Source organism: Myxine glutinosa, chromosome 7 (assembly GCF_964187855.1).
Source record: "Myxine glutinosa chromosome 7, kmMyxGlut1.1, whole genome shotgun sequence".
In the NCBI taxonomy this organism is placed as follows: domain Eukaryota; kingdom Metazoa; phylum Chordata; class Myxini; order Myxiniformes; family Myxinidae; genus Myxine; species Myxine glutinosa.
In genome coordinates, this window is record NC_136267.1 from 77,084,760 (window position 1) to 77,106,578 (window position 21,819).

The 21,819-nt window shown below is 46.1% G+C and overlaps 1 protein-coding gene across 5 annotated transcripts in view; it reads right to left on the bottom strand.

Annotated features, from left to right (window-relative positions):
- Window positions 1–1,003: 1,003 nt before the first annotated feature.
- The window catches only part of ARPIN (actin related protein 2/3 complex inhibitor), a 32,756-nt gene continuing 11,940 nt past the window's right edge, over window positions 1,004–21,819 (bottom strand). For 3 of the 5 annotated variants that reach the window (XM_078781881.1, XM_078781880.1, XM_078781883.1), the window contains 5 exons: window positions 15,281–15,353; window positions 14,488–14,620; window positions 14,177–14,383; window positions 1,816–1,982; window positions 1,004–1,619 (listed from right to left, as the gene is read on the bottom strand). In XM_078781881.1, coding sequence (XP_078638007.1) covers window positions 1,611–1,619; window positions 1,816–1,982; window positions 14,177–14,383; window positions 14,488–14,620; window positions 15,281–15,353 — 589 coding nt within the window. In that variant the 3' untranslated portion in view covers window positions 1,004–1,610. Of the gene's footprint in view, window positions 1,620–1,815; window positions 1,983–8,139; window positions 8,158–11,863; window positions 11,997–14,176; window positions 14,384–14,487; window positions 14,621–15,280; window positions 15,354–21,819 lie in introns of those variants that run through there. The other 2 variants (XR_013624101.1, XM_078781882.1) reach the window with 2 other exon arrangements.

Sequence of the window (21,819 nt, forward strand, 5' to 3'; positions counted from 1 at the left end):
TCAGGCTGTAACACAACAAAATGTGAAAAAGTCAAGGGGTGTGAATACTTTCTGAAGGCACTGTATGTTGTCATTCATCTTTTGAACTACAATTACCAAGTCCTCTTGGAACTGGTTTGGATATCTTCAATATTTCGAGAAAAACATAGGCCTATGGGGTTGGTTTTGTTTCCTGTGATCTGAAATAAATTAATTGTGAAAACCCTGCCAAGTCTTTGGTTTATTAAAATTAATCATCTGTTTATAACTCTGTACAAACCCTCCATCCAAAATGGGGTTAGCGTTACAGTTTCCCATCTCGCAGTCCCCCCTTTGAGGCTCCATAATCCAATGTCTTTTGTGTCTTTGGAAATCAGGTCAGGAAGTCAGGTTTCAGGGTTTACTTCTTCACCATAAGCAGGACGGAGGCCTTGCAGTTCTTGTTTAACCAGCTCTATTCTGTTATTGCTTCTCTTGCTTTCTCACCTCTCCACCCAGCCCCCTTTACGTCACAGCCATTCTGCCAGAAACCCTTTTTTCCCCCAAATCTAAACTTAACACTCACCTCCATAGCCTCTTCGCCAGTGTCTTCCTTAGTCTGTTGTATCGAACTCTTCCCAAAACAAGTTAAGGTTTGTTGCCCACTGCCACCCCAAGGTCTCTCTCATTTCCAATACTGAACTTTACTGCATGTGCTGACACCGTGTTCCCACACCTTCAGCTGCAATTCTCCTTGTGTTGTATTGCATATATTTGCTGTCATCCCACTGTTTAACCTTTGTTCCATTTCAAAAAAAAAAAAAAAAAGAGGCAAGAAAGCCTTTTATCTTTAAAGTAATGATGTTAGCATAAACTTGCATTTTGAAACACCATGCAGCAAATGACATCTCGATTATTGCCCACACGCAAGTCAACATTCAAACCAAGGCATTTGATAATGCGCCAATTACTGTAACCCAAACGGTGCCTGCTTTGGTGGGGGGTTTTCCCCCAGAAAAGTATATTTACTGTGATAATGCCTCAATTGAGCAGGAACAAATTGCGAGATTTAATTCAAAAGTAATATCACCATAGGATGCCATAAAAAAAACTACGTTTATCTTCATTTCAGTTTTACATTATACATTTAAAAAAAAATTGTACTCCACTTAATTTGTGGCATTATGCATTTTTGTTGGATATTTCAAAGGTTGTGTTTCCAACCATGTCTTCTTGCATTGATTACCTCTGCCATTGAAGGTGGATGGAGGTTATGTTTTCCCCCTGTTTGGCTGTCTGTGAGCATGATATATCAAAAAGTTGAATATCAATATGGATGAAACGTTGTGGACAGGTTGGGTGTGTGACAAGGATGAATTAGTTCGATTTTGGTGAAGATTCAGATCCGATAGCTTTTTAAAGTGATTCTTCACCATTGAGAGATTGGGCCAAAAATGATATACAACACGAAATCTCAAAAATTTGTGGATGAGTTATGACAAAACTTGGATGAGTTGGTTAGGAGACAAGAACAAGCGGATTAGATTTTCGTTCAGGTCTGGATCCGTCCTTTCAGTGGGATACAAAAAGTAAACTGTTCAGCCTGGTGGAGGTGTGCGCTCTACCGAGTGCCATTCCAGTTCACTCTGCTTTCAGTCATCCTAAAGGAGGAAAACAATTGTTAATGTTGGAGGTAAGGATAACTTCTTAAGCCAACATATATACATATGTTTATATTGAAATAATTTTTGAATATGTTTTTGCATTTCAGAACTTATGGAATGTGTATATTGTAAATGCAATAGTTTAACTATGTGAACCAATTAGGTATCTTCCAGGCACATCCGTACCACTCACCCATTCATCATCAGCAACTTCATCTCCGACAGTAGCATGAGCCTGGGGGTTTGCCCCTTTGCTGCCTTTGTTGGACATTATTTTGTCGGTCCATGAAACCCCAGTTGCATCAGCACCAGCAAAGTTGCATTTGGGAGTTGTGTCTGCATCGAGGTGCACTATAGAATCTGGTTTAGCAAACAACAAAGACAATTAAATGAAACGGGAGAAAGAAATAGAATAAAGTACACAAATGCAAGATTAATTTGTACAAAATTAAGCTACTTACTCTCAGTAAGGTATTAGTGTTATTATTACAAGTAATACCTGCTTGCAGCGAAATATAGTGTCAGTGAATCATTTCTGCAGTTTGTCGTCGTTTCCTCACCCTTAATACCCCATTCCATCTGGCAGGGGTCAGTGGTTAATCCACTTGCACAGGTGAAAATAGCAAGTTGTGTCCCCACTCTCACAAAGGAGGGATGAGGGGATTTATATCATGCCCATGACCAGACCCTGGTTACCTAGAGTAAGTATACAAAATTGGAGGGGAATTGGAAAAGCAGTTTTCGATTTCATAACATTCAGACGTGTGTGTGTGTGTGTGTGTGTGTGTGTGTGTGTGTGTGTGTGTGTGTGTGTGTATATTGTTATGTCGGTGGGGTAGAGTGATATATATATATATACATTGTAACGGTTTTGAGAAGTGTAACGAATTTGAGAAGTGTAACGGTTTTTGAGAAGTGTAACAATTTTGGAGGAAGTGTAACGAATGTGAAAAGTATGGTTTTGTTGTGTGTAACACCCTCGTAATGTAAATAATGGTCGCAGCCGTCCTCCTAGTTAATTCCATGAAACTTACACACAGGCCACGATATATCTTTTTAAATAGTTTATTTCCTTATTCCATGTAGGCTAAATATGTGTTTCCCACTAGATTGACTCTGCATTGTATCAAACGAAATAAGCGTAGGCCCTTTCAATTTCCCCAATCATCTCCGCTCTCCCAAAGTTCCTTTCAAAAGCGGTGCGAGTGGTGTTCAATCCCGCAAGCCGCCATTGCCCATGTGCTCATCTCGGAGAAGAGGGGGGGTAGGAGCCGCCAACTCACAGGCGTGGCACGTCGTCATGATCGAAGGAGGAATCGGACAGCCCTAACAGCCAACCAGCACCGCGGTTAGCGACCCGGTAGGCGTGCCCTCGCAGCCGGCGGCTTGATTCCGCCCCGAGTGATAAAAGCGACTGGAAGGGACTGCTTCACCAGATGGGAGATGAGAGAAGAGGTGACCTGCGAGAGGAGATGTGAGACGAGAGACGCTCCAAACCCAAAAAGGAGAGATACTTGGGGAGGAAACAAGGTTTGAAGGAGTGACGCGCTGAGAGGAGGGAGACGGCTCCACCAGAAGGAGAGGAACAGGTGTGACCGAGCCAGCGCGTGACGTCTACAGCATCGGCAGCGGATACGCGACGGAGGGTTTTCCCGCCAAAAACGCGAGGAATTGAGAGCTGCTGCCTCCGACCCTGCCTCCCTCTCCAGCAATCCACCTCAAGCCATACCTGCCTGCAATATCCCCCGTGTAAGTGTGAACGTCGTCTGTCCTAATCGTTGTCCTGGGGTTAAGTAAATTGAATAGAATAAGCTAACGATGCACTGTGTGACTGCTTCTTCCATCCATTGCTGTAAATAATTTTGGTCGCTCTTTCTTTTTGCTTGTGTGTGTATAATAAATCTGTTCTTCCTCCGTACTCTGTTTTTTTTCTCTTTTCCTTCTCTTTCGGTCGCTTTAGAGGTTTCCCGATTGAATATCTGCGGTGCGATCTGGTCAACGTCGGGTGGAATCGGGCCAATTGGGGATCCTGTAACGGTCGCGGTTGGACCATCCGCTCGGCCCATCATAACATCTAAACCGCGTCTGTAACAATTGGTTGTCAGGAGTTGGGATTCGAACCTGGGACTAAATTTATTTAGCCCAAATTTTGGACACCAATTGTACTATTGGCCGTAACAATTGGTGTCGAGGAGTGAGATCGGACCCGAAGCGCGCTTAACGCGCTCAAAATTACAAGCTGCCGAAATTTATTTTGTTTTATAAAACCCGAATTTTGAGATCGCGCCATGGACAATCAAGGCGATCGGATGTCGGTGGGAGAGATAGACAGGGTGGAATCGACCCAGGACCTCGGGGAAATGTATGTGGAGGAAAGGGAGGAGGAGAAAAATGGCAATGTGGTTGCGGAGGTTTCAGACGCACAAAATGGCGCCCTCGCGCACGAGGTTACGGGCGCGCAAAATGGCGCTCTCGCGCACGAGGTTGGGGCAGCTGCGGCCGCACCCTTTGTACTACCAACGGTGGCCCAAATGCAAGCCTTCATGGCCCAATTCATGGTGGAAATGCAGAAAAAAACGACAGTATGGAACAAATGGAAAGCAGAATGATGGGGGCCCTTATGGGGCAAATGGGGGTAATGGAGAACCGGATGGATGCTCAGAGTGAGCAATTGGGGGTAATGAGGGACGAAAGGAGGGCTAACAGTGGGCGATTGTTAAACAAAATGGAAGCAATAACGAACAGAATGGGTGACCGCATGCAAAAATGTGGGGAGACCATGGATCGCATGGTGGGCGAAAGGGTCCCAGGGGTGCACGACGAGGTAACGCGGGTCGAAAAGCGCTGGTTGAGCGAAGCGGAGGAAAGCGCGGGTACAATGACGGGGGTAGAAATCGCGACACGGGGTTTGGAAAAGCCGGCGACCGATGAGGTAGAGGGAATTTTATTAAAGCCAACGGTCGTCGAGGTGAGTACAGAAAAAGCGGAAGTGGGCATTGAAATTGAAGAGATGACGGAGGTAGCCCGGGAATTGCAGGGAGAAATGGAATATGTGCAAAGTCCCTGCTCACATCACGATGCTGTGCTTAATCCAAATGGAAGTTTGCAGGTTTTGGTGCAGGGAGGAAGAAGAACCCCGAAGGTGAGACGTGCTGTTGTGTATTGTGCTGGGAGATTTTGTAAGAGGATGTTTAGCGACAAAAGAATTGTCGCGCGCTTGGGATCGAGGAAGCATCCGGGCGTTGGTGAAGGGTCCCGTGTGAGTGGAAATGGCACGCGTGTGGAAAAAAAGTGTGCGTCAAGGGGTGAGCGTTTTACGAAGCGCGAGTGTGATACCGAGTGCGAGCGAGAATGCACGTCGGGGTGTACGAAGTGTGACACGAATAGTGAGTTGGTGATGGCGCAGGTGCGAGAGGGCACATCGGAGCGCGAGTGTGAAACCGAGTGCGAGCGAGAATGCACGTCGGGGTGTACGAAGTGTGACACGGAGAGTAAGGTGGTGGTGGAACGTGTGCGAGGAAGCACACCTGAGTTGGTGGTAGCGCGGGTGTGGGAGAGCCCATGTGAGCGCGTTAGTGGGTGGATGCAAGAGTGCACGCCCATGGTGAGTGTTACGGAGGACGTAACGGAGGAGAGGTGTGGACCAAAGTGTGCGCAAGAGTGTGCGCGAGAGGTGTGGTGTGTAACAGGGAGAGCGTTGGTGGAATGTACGGACGGCGTTGGAACGCCGGGTTTTGTGAGGGTGAAAGGGGTAGCGTATGCGTGTGAGCATGCAAATGAAGCATCGACGGTAACCGGGTTAGTGGTTAGGGCGACGGATAGCCGATGCGAGCACTCGGGGCGCGGTGTGCTTTGTTGGGTGCGAGGCCCGGCGCGGATCGATGCTGCGTCGCTTCTCTTCGAAGCGTCGTTGCCGATTCGGGCTTGGCCGGCGAGGCGACCGGTCCGGTTCAAGGGCGAGTGGGAGGAAGCGGAACGGTGCCCCCTCGTGGGGACGGGGTTCCGACCGGGGGAGATTGAGCCATCGGGCCCGGGACCGCAAGGTGCCGCGCCGAGATGGTGCGTGGAACCTCGGTCCAACCAAACCACCTCCCTTGAACCGAAAGCCGGACGGATTCAACCTGCAGGCGACCAAACCACCCGAATTCATTGCTCGGCTTTACGAAGCCGAGTTTAATGATGTCACGACGCACCGAGGCTAGGGTATAGCGGACTGTGATGATGATAGTGATAGTGATTTGATACGAAATTTATAATAGTGGGGAGAATTGGCAGTAAATGGAAAATTTTTGAATTGGTTGGAATTTGGACGAACAAAATTTATAGTGAGAGACCCCCGATGTGGTGGGATGGCAAATCCACCATCCCTCACAGACGGTGGGGCAAATGCGCTATAGTTTATGGGGTTGATGGCAGTGAAAACTAGCCCGGGTGGGTTAGGTTATATCGTGTGTAGGGATCTAGCGAAGATGACATTAGGTAACGTTAAGATTAGTTAGTGACTGATACCTGTAGTGGGGACGCAGGTAGTTTAGTGTGGATGATAATGACGTGGGAGCGCAATAGTTTAAAGGGACGACTGGGAAGCGCAAGTTTCAGAGGGGAGTCGTTAGATGAGATGATGCCGTGTGTTTGAGAATTGAACAGGTGTGATTGCACAGGTGTGCAACTGAACAGGTGTGTGGAGCAGTGTATGAGTGAGTGATGGTGATGTGTATTGTGATGACCAAATGGTCCAGGAAGAAAGGAGGGTGCAGGTGGCACCAGGTGTGAGTGCACAGGTGTGCACCAACAGGTGAATGGAATAAATGGTTGTGTGGAAGACATGGAGTGTGGAATAAGTGGAGTATTGGAATGGATGGTCGTGGAGTGAGTATGGTGGAAACGATGGAGTGGAGTGGGTGGTGCGAAGGAGTGAATGGGGGAAGAGTGGACCCCCATCACGAATACCCGGGGCGGGTAGTGTAAGTGTTAGGTAGAGGGTATAGGTAAATTGTGGTTGGATATTGGCATCTGTGGTGCGGGTGACAGAATGGTATTTGGATGGGTGCATTAGTGTTGTGGAAATGGCTGGGCGTGTAGCCTGTTAGTGTGTGCAGTTGGTTGGGCGCTCCACCACTGTGAGGATGTCGGCCAGGTGAGGCCGCAGGTGGGCTCTGGGAGCCGGTAGTAGTTGTTGTGGATGGGGCCCGAGGATCCGGAGGATGGACCCGGGTAGCCCAGTGCCAGAGGGCACCAAGGGGTGACAGAGCCAGGAGGGGCTTTCCCCAGTTAGTTAGGTTAGGGTGAGGAGCTAGGTAAGCTCGGGTGGCAACTACAGTGGTGGAGGTGTGCAGGTGGGTAGACCTGCTGGGAGAGCTACACGTCGCAGCCCAGAAATTGTGCGAGGGCACCGGGAGATGAATCGGGGGGAGTGAGACCCCAAATTGAGAAGCACCACAGTTTGGTCAATGGGAATTGGTTTTTAGAACCCATAGTGTAAGTGGCCAATGGATTGGCAGGGAGAGACCCCAGGTAGTGTAAAGCGTGTTAAAATCATTTAGAGGATAGTTAGGATGAAGGATCTCCTCGCACCATCTGCATCCACTCACCTGAGGTGACAGGTACTCCACACCATGCCATGTTTTGATTATTTTTTATGATGCAAATGTTTGGATTGTGAGACGCATCATGACGTGGGTGTGACATTGTGCTTTGATGTTCCATCTCTTCCTCCTTATGAGGATTGATGATGAATTTGGTGATGGCAAATTTTGAAGTAGAGGGATTGTGGAGACGAATTTGGTGTAGGAGAAATATGGGGAAGACGTGACAGTAGTGACGAATTTGTAAATGGGTAGATTTTGTACATATGGGGTAAGGGCAAGGGTAGTGTAGGTGACAGGGGGGTGACGTACGGTAGGGACGAGCTTTCTCACTTCGCCCTCCGTACGCATTTCGCCTTGCATTGCCTTATTGATGTGTACCCTTGTGACCTTACCCCTCGCTCAATTGTCTCTTTTGTCTCCCACATGACCTGTGCGCCATTGGGGGCCGAGGGGAGCGTGCGTGAGGTGGCCATTGTGCGCACGAGATTCCCAGAACCAGCATGCATTGCGTTGATGTACCACTTTATGGACCGCTGTTCTGCGGCCAAGTACCACTTGATGGACCCCAGGTTCTGGGGCAGGGCACCTCTGTTGGAGACCGGCCATAGTGGCCAGGGAATTTTGCTTGCGGACCTCGGTAAGGTGGCACCTATGCCAAACAGGTGGACCACCCTTAGTTGGCCCCTGTTGCCCTAAATAAAAATGGACACGGTTTGTGCTTTTTATATTTCCAAGTAGGCCGCATGAAGCCAGAAGACGTCGGGAAGAACATCGGCCCAGCAGAGAAAGAGAAGACCACCACCAGTTGTTTTGTTGTGTTTATTAAGAACCATGGTGACTGTGCACCGAGTGGTGCTTTGTGGTGCTTTTGGTGCTATTGGTACTGGTGCATCGATGCAATGCGTGCTGTCTCCTCCCTCCCAACAGGAATTTCTTTTTCTTGTTCCCTAAAAAAAAACAAAAAAAAACACAGGTCCTGGGTTGCGTTGTAAATAAGAAATAACGTCATTGTAAATAATACTCCCCACCGTAAATGTATAGTTTGAGAATAATTCCGTAATTCGGTTAGCTGTGGGCTTGAGTCTGTTAGACAGGGTGCAATGCAATAGGGGCACATACTTATTTGTGTTTTAAGATTGTCACACTCAGGGTCAGGTTAAAAGTAGAGGGAATTACACCTACGTGTCACACTAAGTTAAAGTTTTGTAGGCCCGAGTACGGGCCTGAAGAAAGGAGGGTGCAGTGTAACGGTTTTGAGAAGTGTAACGAATTTGAGAAGTGTAACGGTTTTTGAGAAGTGTAACAATTTTGGAGGAAGTGTAACGAATGTGAAAAGTATGGTTTTGTTGTGTGTAACACCCTCGTAATGTAAATAATGGTCGCAGCCGTCCTCCTAGTTAATTCCATGAAACTTACACACAGGCCACGATATATCTTTTTAAATAGTTTATTTCCTTATTCCATGTAGGCTAAATATGTGTTTCCCACTAGATTGACTCTGCATTGTATCAAACGAAATAAGCGTAGGCCCTTTCAATTTCCCCAATCATCTCCGCTCTCCCAAAGTTCCTTTCAAAAGCGGTGCGAGTGGTGTTCAATCCCGCAAGCCGCCATTGCCCATGTGCTCATCTCGGAGAAGAGGGGGGGTAGGAGCCGCCAACTCACAGGCGTGGCATGTCGTCATGATCGAAGGAGGAATCGGACAGCCCTAACAGCCAACCAGCACCGCGGTTAGCGACCCGGTAGGCGTGCCCTCGCAGCCGGCGGCTTGATTCCGCCCCAAGTGATAAAAGCGACTGGAAGGGACTGCTTCACCAGATGGGAGATGAGAGAAGAGGTGACCTGCGAGAGGAGCTGTGAGTGAGATGTGAGACGAGAGACGCTCCAAACCCAAAAAGGAGAGATACTTGGGGAGGAAACAAGGTTTGAAGGAGTGACGCGCTGAGAGGAGGGAGACGACTCCACCAGAAGGAGAGGAACAGGTGTGACCGAGCCAGCGCGTGACGTCTACAGCATCGGCAGCGGATACGCGACGGAGGGTTTTCCCGCCAAAAACGCGAGGAATTGAGAGCTGCTGCCTCCGACCCTGCCTCCCTCTCCAGCAATCCACCTCAAGCCATACCTGCCTGCAATATCTCCCGTGTAAGTGTGAACGTCGTCTGTCCTAATCGTTGTCCTGGGGTTAAGTAAATTGAATAGAATAAGCTAACGATGCACTGTGTGACTGCTTCTTCCATCCATTGCTGTAAATAATTTTGGTCGCTCTTTCTTTTTGCTTGTGTGTGTATAATAAATCTGTTCTTCCTCCGTACTCTGTTTTTTTTCTCTTTTCCTTCTCTTTCGGTCGCTTTAGAGGTTTCCCGATTGAATATCTGCGGTGCGATCTGGTCAACGTCGGGTGGAATCGGGCCAATTGGGGATCCTGTAACGGTCGCGGTTGGACCATCCGCTCGGCCCATCATAACATCTAAACCGCGATCAGTAACAATATATATATATATATATATATATATATATATATATATATATATATATATATATATATATATATATATATATATATATATATATATATATATATATATATATATATATATTCATGATCTGTATAGGTTGGTGCTCCGATGATCGTGTGTAGAAAGAACCACTTCGATGTACATAAAGTCAGGGACCTTTGTAGACCGTGTGTTCGGATAAAGCTTGTATATTTGTCCTTGTTACGAGGAATGGGGCGTGTTTACTAGTGTAGGGATTATGTTAATTCCCCTGTGCGTGAGACCTTGTGATTTATCCGTTGTCCCTTATGGCAATGCACATAGACACTAGTCAGGCCCATTAGTACACTAATTAACAAATAATAATAAAACCCAACCGGAAGCCAGGCATCAAGCACCAAGGCTAACAATCCCGCCTGGCAGGCACACATCGCTCAAGTAGGCCGAAGAACGCCCCGGAGACTCATGATTGGCCAGGGGCGGGGCAAGAAGCTTCCCGTGGATTGGTGGAAGGAAGGCTGAGATGGAAGCAGAGGACCGATTGGCAAAGACCACGGAGGCCGTCAGAGGCGAGCACCAAGCGGGGCACTGATTGGTGGAGAGACGCAGATGACGTCAGGACCCAATGTTAAAAGAGCTGAAGCACTGACATTTTCTCTCTTCTTCTTGCCCTCCGCCCTTGCTCGCTTGCCCTCATCTCTTTCCTTCGGTTTTAGCCTTCCTTTCTCTTGTTCCTTTGTCCTCCCTCGCGCTCTCGTGCTTGGACCGACCGTGTAGAGGACATCACCGGGAAACCAAGAGAGGCAATGGGAACTGCGGTTCTTCAAGCGGACGACGCGTGGATGCGCAGCTAACCGCTGCGGCGTACGGAGGACAAGCAGCGCGAGAACAGGCGGTTCCCACCAACGCAACGGACAAGTTTGACAAACCCTGACGAGACCCTGAGCTGGTTGAGCTAAGTGCACACATAATTTATTTTATCCAGTTTATATTCCCCTGTGTGTGTTATAAGTCTGGTGCGGGAGCGCTCCATATAGGAACATTATTTATTATAGTCACGTTTTCTTGTCCCGGCATCCGTTGTAAATAAATCCTTTCATTATTTTCCCTGTATATTCTAAATCCGTTTTTCTTGTGAATTTATTTCCTGCAGGCTTTGAAACTGCTGGTAAACGCGACAGGTAAGCTTCAGCATCCTCTTCTTCTTTCTTCCTCCCGAGTGAAGATATAGAATCCGCTATTGAAATGAACGCCTTTGGAGTTAAAGCTGCCTTTGGCTATCCGTGATTTCCCCGGTATTAACCAAGGGGGAGTCACGTGACTATCTATATATATACACTGTCATCCCTTGCTATATCGCGCTTCACTTTTCGCGGCTTCGGTACATCGCGGGTTTTTCTCGCTAGTATATGTAAAATTATATATCGGATTTTTCATTATATCGTGGGATTCTGCGGCCTATAGGTATTTTTTTTTTTTTTGATTTTAATTATTTTTGCGGTAAAATAAGCATTTTCTAGCGCACTTTATACTTTATACGCGAAACACCCTGCAGCACCTGGTCGAGGCTATGGACTCGGACGAAAACTTCTCGCTGAAGGCGTACTGGCGTGAGTACACCATTGCAACGTGTCTGCAAAATATTCAGATGGCCATAAAGGAGATGAAGACAAACTTTGAATGCCTGCTGGAAAAAATTGTGGCCAGAAGTAGTCCACGATTACGTGTACAAGGGTTTCTCTCCTGACGAAGTCCACCACTCTGCAGTAGATAAGGCAGTGAAGCTGGCAAAATTACTAGGAGGAGATGGCTTCAACGATATGACTCCGGATGACGTTGAGGAGCTGCTCGAGACCCTCTCAGATCCATTAACGGACGAAGACCTGGTGGAGATGACGAAGTCAGCACGTGAGGAAGAAGAAGAAGAGGAAGAAGAGGGTCCAGGGGATGAAGAAGAAGAAGGCCTATCACTGGAACGCCTCGCAACCCTAGTGAGAATGGCAAAATAACTTAAGGAAAGGGCTGAAGAATGGGACCCCCAGATGATTCGTTCGTTGAAGTTCAGAAATGTAATCGACGGAGGCATTGAAGTCTATAAAAACCTCCTCGCCCAGAAGAAAAGGCAGCGCCAGCAACTGCCCATCACTATGTTCCTCACCCGAAAAAAGAAAGAAGACACGCCTACGTCTTCAGCACGAAAAGAAGTTCCGGACGACGACGAAGATACTGCACCACCTGACGAGGCGCCTGCTGAAGTGGCGCCTTCAGAAGAGCTGTAATGCTCTTCTTTGCTGTGCAGTACAGTAAAAACTATTATTGATATACTTACCCAGTATCTATTACAGTATTTTCAAATATACTGTACAGCTATATATACACGTACAAATATTTTTCTAATACGTAAGGATGGGTCTCAAAAGTGTGTTTAAGAGTGTAGAAAGGGTTTATAAGAGCGTGGGAAAGATTTATAAGAGTATGGGGAGGGTTTTTAAAGGCTTAAAATATATAAAAATAATAGAATAAATATATGGTTTCTACTTCGCGGATTTTCACCTATCACGGGGGGTTCTGGAACGTAACCCCCACGATAAACGAGGGATGACTGTGTGTGTATATATATATATATATATATATATATATATATATATATATATATATATACACATATATATATATATATATATATATATATATATATACATATATATATATATATACAGTGAACCCTCGTTTAAACGAAAATCCGCGAAGTAGCGACCATATTTTTTTTTTTTTAATATATATATTTTAAAGCATTATGAACTCCCCACACTCTTATTAACCTTTCCCATACTCTTATAAACACTTCCTATACTCTTAAACACTTTTTACACTCTTAAACATACGTAATTTTAACAACATATAAAATTCTAATGGGTACTCACCATTGAAGATACTGTAGCTACCCATGGGTTCCCCAAGCAAGACCAGCATCAGAATCTCCTTGCTCCAGCCGGTGACGTCACCGGCGGGGATTCCCGGCGCGAGAGTGGCTGGTCACGTGACCGCTAAAGCGTGCCGCGCTTTGCGGGTATAATCAGCTACACCTGTTGATCACGTGACCACCGATTCACCGAAGCACGCCACGCTTGAGAGGCGTGGCTTTCGGTTTCTGGTTGTGCTTTATAATGCAGCCCGATAAATGGGCTTTTCAGTGTTCCCGAGTTGGTTTTGAGAATAAATATCTTCTCGGACGAGTTTGTGTCTTGCCCGTCATTTCGTCCGTATCAAGCAAGAGCCCCGGCTCTTCAATACTACAACTTGCGTGATGAAGATGATGATGAATTAGCTGTGCAGTACTGATGACGATGAAGGTGATGACGATGATGAATGTACTGGCGTTTTCCATACGCACGACTCTTTGTCTACCCTTCTACTGTACACTATGTACAGTATTTTATTTCTTGTAATATGTTTTAAATACTGTATTTTTCTTATTTCTTTACGTTTTTTAATTTTTTAGGCTAGAAAATGCTTATTTTACCACAAAAATATTTAAAATAATAGTATATAAAAATACATTTATACCGCAAAATCCCGCGATATAGCGAAAAATCCGCGATATAATTTTACATATACTAGCGAGAAAAAACCGCGATGTACCGAATCCGCGAAAAGTGAACCGCGATATAGCGAGGGATGACTGTATATATATATATATATATATATATATATATATATATATATATATATATATATATATATATATATATATATATATATATATACACACACACACCCACACACACACATGCTGCAAACAAAATTGACTTTTTCCACCTTTATTTACATATCGTAACCCACAACTTACAGGTGAAAAAGAAATTCTACAAACTTCAGAAAATTAATTTAAAATGCAAAGGTAGAATATCTTGGTTGGATAAGTTGATAGGATGATAAGTGTCTTGGTTGAATATCAGTGTATAGACCTGGAGGTTATAATTCCCCAATTGATTGGCACTTTATAGTCCAGTATGCACCAGCGGTAAAGCTCAGCCAACCTAATTAAGATAAGATTGGTGCATATCTGATGGCACATCCCCTGATTGGAAAGTTGCATGGCACAGGTAAACAGTGGTCAGACAGAGAACCCTGTAACCAGGTGGTGGACCAATTGGCGTTCGCGGTTGGCTGGCATCCTGCCATGGTACAAAGTTATTTCTGCTCGGTAGCCTCAGGCCCGGTAATTTTGAGGAGAACCAGGGATTCCCTCTCGTATTACACCCGAAACCCGTGGCCGTAACACTATGTTGAAAGTTTAACGTCAATCGCTCAAGCGGTTGCAGAGAAAACGAATTTGAAAGGGAATAAAAGTGGAAAAGTAAAGGAAAAGGATAATAATAATTAGCCGAGCAGTAATAAGAGGGTTCCCTTCATTACCCTAATAAATCCTTAAAATGACACGTTGCCTGTTTAAGCGAGTCCAACTCACACAGAAAGGGAGAGTTGCCTTTCGTTTTTAGTCGAAGCTTCTCTCCAAGTTCTAACTCGATGTTTTCCAGCTCTGACTCAGGAATCCAGAATGGTAATGTGTCTGTCATTCCTTGTCGCTCAGTAAACTTTTCCAGCTCTGGCTTCCTGATAATCTCTTTCAACTCTTCCGAAGAGAGTAGATCTGTCTGCCCCTTGTTCATAATCTCTGCAAAAATAAAAATACACTCATTTATGTTTACTTTCAAAAAACTGCTGTTTAAATCTAAACATGTAAATCTGTTGACACATGTAGTTGTTTCACACACTCACTGTAGGAAGATCCCAAGTAACCAGTAGCAACCTTGTGCGTTTCACTGAAATTTGGCTCAATCTCATGGCCGTTGGCGTCGTACTTCCGCCGGTGTATCTGTGTCGGCCGGATGTGCAGAACAGAATAGCGATGCTGCAAGTTGGGACAAAAAGATGGTAACATTTCCCCCACTTTTCTCCCCACCCTCCACGACTCCACATTTCTTTCCATCTCCAACGCTTACACCACCAGTTCAAGAGCTTCAAAATGAAGAATTAAAAAAAATACATTCTAATGACCAACGCATTTGTGAGTGTCTAATTTGGAGGATTGATTCTTTTTTTGACAGGGAGTTGTCACTAAATCACACACATTGATACGAGACAACACAGGACCTGACTCGACAGAAACCCAGCCGTTGCTCTTGGGGGAAGCAATTTCCTAGAATACTCTCGGTGCAGGTGGACCCATTCCTCCCTGCAGTCAGTGGAGCATTTTTAGAGAGAATATATAAAGCTCCTCCTCTCCCTCTGCCCCCCCCCCCCTCTCCCCACCCTCCCATCTCATCTCATCCACCCCCTCCAGCATGGGATTCCAAGCCACAGGGTTTGTCCATGAACTACCTAAATGCAGAATATCAAGCAAGGAAGCAGCACGTACCATTTGTAGCCTTTTTTTTTATGACTCAGGTTAGAATCAAACTGATCGCTTTGACTCAAAGCGGACGCTCTAACTGCAATACCACTGAATACGGTTAGTTAAAAAGGAAAATGAAATAGAGAGGAAAGCAAATGAGGTTTTTTGTTTTTTTACCTTTGTGTCGTTGTCTGCTATGGTGTAGCGTGATATGTCAACCAGCAACCCTTCCAAAAGCATCCCACAACCTCTGCAAGTTGAGGGGAAGAGGTGGTGGATTACCTTTCATTTAATGCAAAATGATCAAATCGTGCTTTTTTTTTTTTTTTGTCGATAAGATCGAGGCTCGTTTAAGAGCTAGCACATCAAACACATTTTAGCACATACAACACAAAAAACAAACGGACACGTAAAACACTAAAGGTAGGGGGAGACAAGATGGGGAGAGAGAAAGAAGCACACAAGCACAAGAGTAGAGAACAGGGACATCGGGAGATCTGTTTGAAGGGATAGGGCTGGGGAGGGGAGGTGGAGGGAAGGGGTCCATGGTACAAAACAAATGAACACTACATTTCAGGAGTGAAGTCGGGGATTGAAAGATGTGGATTTGGGGTGCATTAATGGGGATACAAAAGATCAAGGTTTTGGATGGGGAAAGATAAGAGATGGCGGTGAACAGCTGTTTTAAAGATGTGGAGGGAGGAGAGGGATTGAAGAGTGTCGGAGTTTGTTCCAGAGGTGGGAAAAAAGAATAACTAAAGTGTGAAGGTGAGCAGAGAGTCTTGATTTTGGCAGTTTCTGGCAGTTCTGGTGCATACTGCAGGAATATTTGGGGGACACAGCACAGACAGAGCTGGGGGAGCTAGGCCAGAGAGGAGTCGGTAGAAGATGGAAAGACCACCAACCTGCCTGCGGTGAGTAAGTGAAAGGCCCTCCGAATCAGCTGCATTGCAGGAGATACCAATGATCCTGAAAGCTTTGGTTTCCACAGCATGAAGCAGATCTAGGTGTGAGGCAGGAGCACCAGCCCAGAGTGGAGAGCAGTATTCCATTGAGCTGTGGATGAAAGCCTTGTATGTGGTGAGGAGCTCAGGTGTGCCAAGGAAGGACTTCGCACGACGGAGGATGCCCAGTCGGTGACTGGCTTTGGAGGCCAGCTTGGAAATGTGGTTTTCCCAGGAAAGATCATGGCAGATAGTGAAACCCAAAAGCTTGAGTGACAGAACTTCTTGGAGAGGATTGTTGAGAAAGTAGATGGGAGGGTTTTCCAGACGGTCTTCTTGGAGAGACATCGTGAGAGTGTGAGATTTGTCAGGATTGAAAGACATGTTCCACTTGTTTGACCAGTTTGTGATTTTGTCCAGGTCTGCTGCCTGCCAATCTGAAGGTTGCGATATGGAGCGGCAGAGAGTGGAGTCATCAGCAAAGAGATAGAGAGGATTTTCCAGAGTCGGAGAGATCATTGATGAAGACCAAAAAAAGCACAGAGCCCAGAACACTGCCTTGAGGAACTCCAGCCTGAACAGGAAAGGGAGATGAAAGAAATCCATTCAGAGCCACACGTTGACTGCGACCGGAAAGGAAGTCCGCAAGCCATGCATGGAGATTTCCATGGATACCACAGGATGAGAGTTTGGTGAGCAGAGCAGGGTGCCAGACCGTATGGAAGGCACGAGATATGTCAAGGGAGACGGCTCTGATTTCCTGTTTGGCATTGAGGACCTCCATACATTGTTGAGACGGCAGAATCAGCATGTCCAGAGCAGAGTGACCTGGTCTGAATCCAAATTGATGATCCGAGGTCAAACCATTGGAGAAGAGGAAGGATTTAATATCAGAAATGATGATGGATTCCATGACCTTGCTGATGATTGGGAGCAGGCTGATTGGTCTGAAGTTGCAAGGATCTGTTTTTGCACCTTTTTTGTGTAAAGCGGTAATGTCGGCTGATTTCCAAGCAGATGGTAGATGACCTTGAGCAAAAGAGAGGGTGAAGAGAACAGAGAGAGGTTGAGATAGAGTGGCAGGGCAGGATTTAAGGACCCGTGGGCTGATGCCGTCTGGGCCAGTTGCAGAATCAGAGTCGAGGTTTGACAGAAACTTCTCCACCTTGTCAGGAGAGAAGGATACAAGAGTCCAGGAGCAGCTGGGTTGGACTGGGTAAGGTTGGTACAGAGAGAGTATGGGTTTGGGACACAAGATTTTGAGGCAAACACAGAGTTGAGGCATTCAGCTTTTTCACATGTGGAGTCAGCTGTGTAGCCGTTTGAGGTAAGGGAAGGGATGGAAGGGGAACAAACACCAGAATCAGATTTGATCGGATGCCACCAGGATTTGGAAGAGGGAGACGGCTTTGAGAGTTCAGTCTTGAGAGTGGAGAGATATTGTTTCCTGGCTCTCCTGAGGATAGACACTAGATCCACAGATATATGTAATTTTTAATACTATTAAAAATCCATGCTCCACAAGGCTGCCCTTGTTCCTATGTTTATAAAGATCATATGAACCAAATATGAGGTCAATTGGAACTTATTTAGAGGTTGCTCAAAAAATAACTTTAAAATTATCCTGTTTTTTTCAGATGGCAGAAGCTCGCAGCTCTTCCACAGTTTGGTTGCTGGGCAAGTCTGAAAAAGAAATAATATGTGGGGGACTACCAACCAAAGGACACACATTGCAGAAAATGGTGTACCATCACATACAAGAACACCATACAGTTCGTGAAAGTGCCAAACTTAGTGTACAAGCTGTGTGTGCATACTGGGAGAAAACATGAATTCCAGTGCAGAGAGTAGATTCCTGTGAGCGCCAACTTTTGAAGTTGTATGATGCCTACAAACTGGTAAAGAAAAATAGAACCAAGACATTCGAAAACTATAGAGTGAAGGAGCAGATGTTCAAAGATGATCTTCAATCCCTCCTCAATATCTCACCAAATGATGCGCTTGAGAAAATGACAAATTAAGAAGACAAAGCATTCCTTATCATGCAGCGTGAGGATCCCTCAAGTTCACGTATGGGATCTGTGGACAACACTCTGGCAGTGAAGGAGAACAGAAAGCGTATCAGGCTTGAGAATGAAGATAAAAGAAAGAAGAAACATGCTGCTGAGACTCTAACAGCAATGCAATCTGTTCCATCAAGATCGGCTGTGGTTGATGATGATGAGTCTGAGATTGAAAGCTCCGATTCAGGGGACAATGAATTCAAACTCCAAAGTCCATCTTCTGCCAAACAGGCGAAAAAGGCTCCCATCAAGGTGGTCACTCCAGCAATAGTGGCAACTCTGGACAGTGAATCTCTCAGATCGGCGTGCTATGTTTGTGGCCAGTGCTTTTCTCCACGCATGGCTGGCGGACTTCCTCTCTAGTCGTAGTCAACGTGTGGCCCTGAATGGGTTTCTCTCATCTCCTCTTCCTGTTCAGGCTGGAGTTCCCCAAGGCAGTGTTCTGGGTGCTGTGCTTTTTCTGGTCTTCATCAATGATCTCTCTGACTCTCTTGAAAATCCTCTCTATCTCTTTGCTGATGACTCTACTCTCTGTCGCTCCATTCCTCATCCCTCAGATCGGCAGTCTGCAGCCTCCTCACTCTCTGCAGACCTGGACAAAATCACAGACTGGGCAAACAAGTGGAACATGTCTTTCAATCCTGACAAATCTCACACTCTTACGATGTCTCTCCGAAAAGACCGACTGGACAACCCTCCCATCCACTTTCTGAATAATCCTCTCCAAGAAGTTCTGTCACTCAAGCTTTTGGGTCTCACTATCTGCCATGATCTTTCCTGGGAAAACCACATTTCAAATCTGGCCTCCAAAGCCAGTCGCCGACTGGGCATCCTCCGTCGTGCGAAGTCTTTCCTTGGCACACCTGAGCTCCTCACCACATACAAGGCTTTCATCCGCAGCTCAATGGAATACTGCTCTCCCCTCTGGGCTGGTGCTCCTGCCTCACACCTAGCTCGTCTTCACGCTGTTGAAACCAAAGCGTTCAGAATCATTGGAATCTCCCGCGATGAAGCTAACTCCAAGGGCCTTTCACTCACTCACCGCAGGCAGGTTGGTGGTCTTTCCGTCTTCTACCGACTCCTCTCTGGCCTTGCCCCCCCAGCTCTCTCTGGGCTCTGTCCCCCAAATATTCCTACAGGTCGCACAAGATCTGCCTGCAACCCTCTTATGGTTAAACTGCCAAAATCAAGACTCTCTGCTCACCTTCACTCCATCATTCCTCTTTTCTCCTGCCTCTGGAACAAACTCCCTCACTCTCTTCAATCCCACTCCACCCTCCAGGTCTTTAAAACAGCTGTTCACCACCATCTCTTATCTTCCCCCATCCAAAACCTTGATCTTTTCTACCCCCGCTAATTTCACCCCAAATCCACTTTTTTGAAATACCAACTTTTGTCCTGGAACTCCTTGGTGTCGTGTTTTATACTTCTCTCACCCCCCCCCCCCCCCTTCCCACGCCTCCTCCCCCCAAGCCCTCTCCCTCCCACACATCTCCCTGCCCTCAAATGTTATGTTTGTGTGCTTCCCATTCTCTCCCCATCTTGTCTTCCGCTCCCTCTTTTTATATATCTTGTTTGTCTGGTTGATTTGTTTGTGAAATAAATGTTAGCTCTTTCACGAGCCTTGATTCAGTATAAAAAAAAAAAAAATCTCTTGGTCATACCATTGAAGATAAGTGCAAGCCAACAATAATAAATAATTTGAGTAATTGAAAATAGATAATTATCTATGAATTGATGTATGATGCTAAAAATTCTGTACCTTCTTATTCATTAAAATTTGTCAACATTTTGAGCAACCTCTAAATATTGTCCAATCAAGCTCAAATTTTCACCACAAACTACTTTCTTCAATAGGAATAGGGGCAGGCTTGTGGAGAAATAAAAATCCAATCTTCAAATTTTTGGACCACCCTAATAGACACACACTTGTTCGGGGCTTTGTGAAAGGAACTGAGATTGCCTTCAGTTGGATTAGCCTTCCAAGAGGCAAAGGCAAGTTGTTTCATGGCAACTGCCTCACCACAAGATTCTGTGTACCATGGACGGGAGGAAGGGTATGACAACTGAAGACGAGATTGGATAAATCTGTGCATGTGAGCGAGCAATTTTCTTTGGAAGAATTCCCAGGATGAGTTGATGTCAGAGGCAGTAGAGATGGAAGACCAGTCCAGATGATTGATGGCTGCCTGAAGACCGTGCCAGTCGGCCTGAGTGAAATGCCAGACTCGTCGACGCTGAGGGGGCTCTCTGAGAATGGCCAGAGAGATGTCCACTTTAACAAGCACATGATCAGAAGAACTGATTGGAGCAGAAGAAGAACATCAGACATTTGAAGGGAAGTTAATCAAAACCAAGTCCAGAAGAGATGATGTACCGTTGACCGAGATCCGGGTCGATAAATTGACAGATTGTGTCAGTCCCAATGAGTCGCAGAAGTCCTTTGCCAAGGTGCGATGGCTGGTGAGAGAAGTACCCACACCCAGCCAGCTGGCTTGATGACAGTTGAAGTCGCCACATATGAGGAAGAGAGAGTTGGGATGAGTGGAAATTGGTCCATTTTGTCAGACAGCGAGATGTAAATGGAGTCATCGCTGTTTGCTGGATGGTGCAGAATACATATGAACAAAAGTTGGGAGCGGAGGGGAAGCCATAGCCAGAGGTACTCCTGGGGGTGTGGTGGAGAGAGGGCAGTGCAGGGAGAGTGAGGAAGAGAGTTTTTGATAAAAATAGCAACCCCGCCACCAGGATGAGGCTCAGGTCTATCATACCGGAGGAGGGAGTAACCAGGAAGATAAATTAAGGAATCAGAGAAATGTTGAAGGAGGAAAGTTTATTTTAAGCAGATTACGTCTGGTTTGTCAGAAGCAACCTGTATGAAGAGATCAGTCAGGTTTGAGCGAAGGCCCCGGATGTTTGAGGTCCATACCGTTAAGGAAGAGGGACGGGGAGCATCGGATACAGGACAGGGGAAGGGTATGGAAAGATGAGGGAGGAGAGGGGGAGAATGGGAGAGCTGTTGACAGTGTGTCGGAAATTGCAGGAAACCTTGGAGAAGGGAAAGGATGAGAACAAAAGGTTTGATGGTGATGGGATGAGGCACAGTGAGGTGTTGTTTGAGGGGCGGCAGAGTGAAGTCGAAGGTTGGAGGATGTGGAGGTATGAGTTGGAAGGGAGAGGAAGCGGGGAGGAGGCAGGTTTGTGCAGGAGTTAAAAGGCAACTTTGAGGAGGAGGGGTGAGAGGGGAGAAATGAAGAAAAATGGTGAGGCGGAGTTTTGAAGGGGTGGAGTGAGGGTGGAAATTTATGGGGGGGGGGAGGGGGGTGGTGAGGAGGGATATTTGAGGAGGGGTGAGGGGGGAAATTGAGGGGGAGTGGTGAGCAGGGAGAGGGGTGAGGGGGGAAATTTGAGGGGGAGGGGTGAGGGGGGAAATTTGAAAGTTTTGAATGATTAAAGAAAATCAAACATTTATTACAGACTGGGTTTCTTGAGATATTCAAATCAGAGATCTGTTTGAGAACGTTTGAGGAGGGGTGGAATGAGTGTGAGTTTTGAGAATGAAGAGAGAAAGAATTGTACGAGATTAAAACTTTTTTGTGATGGAAGGATTTAATGAGCAAATTGATTGCAGCCTTTTGAAGAGGAATAAAAAAAGCGAGTTGTAGTATACAAGGGAATACAACATGGCATGGTGGAGTTTAAACATTTG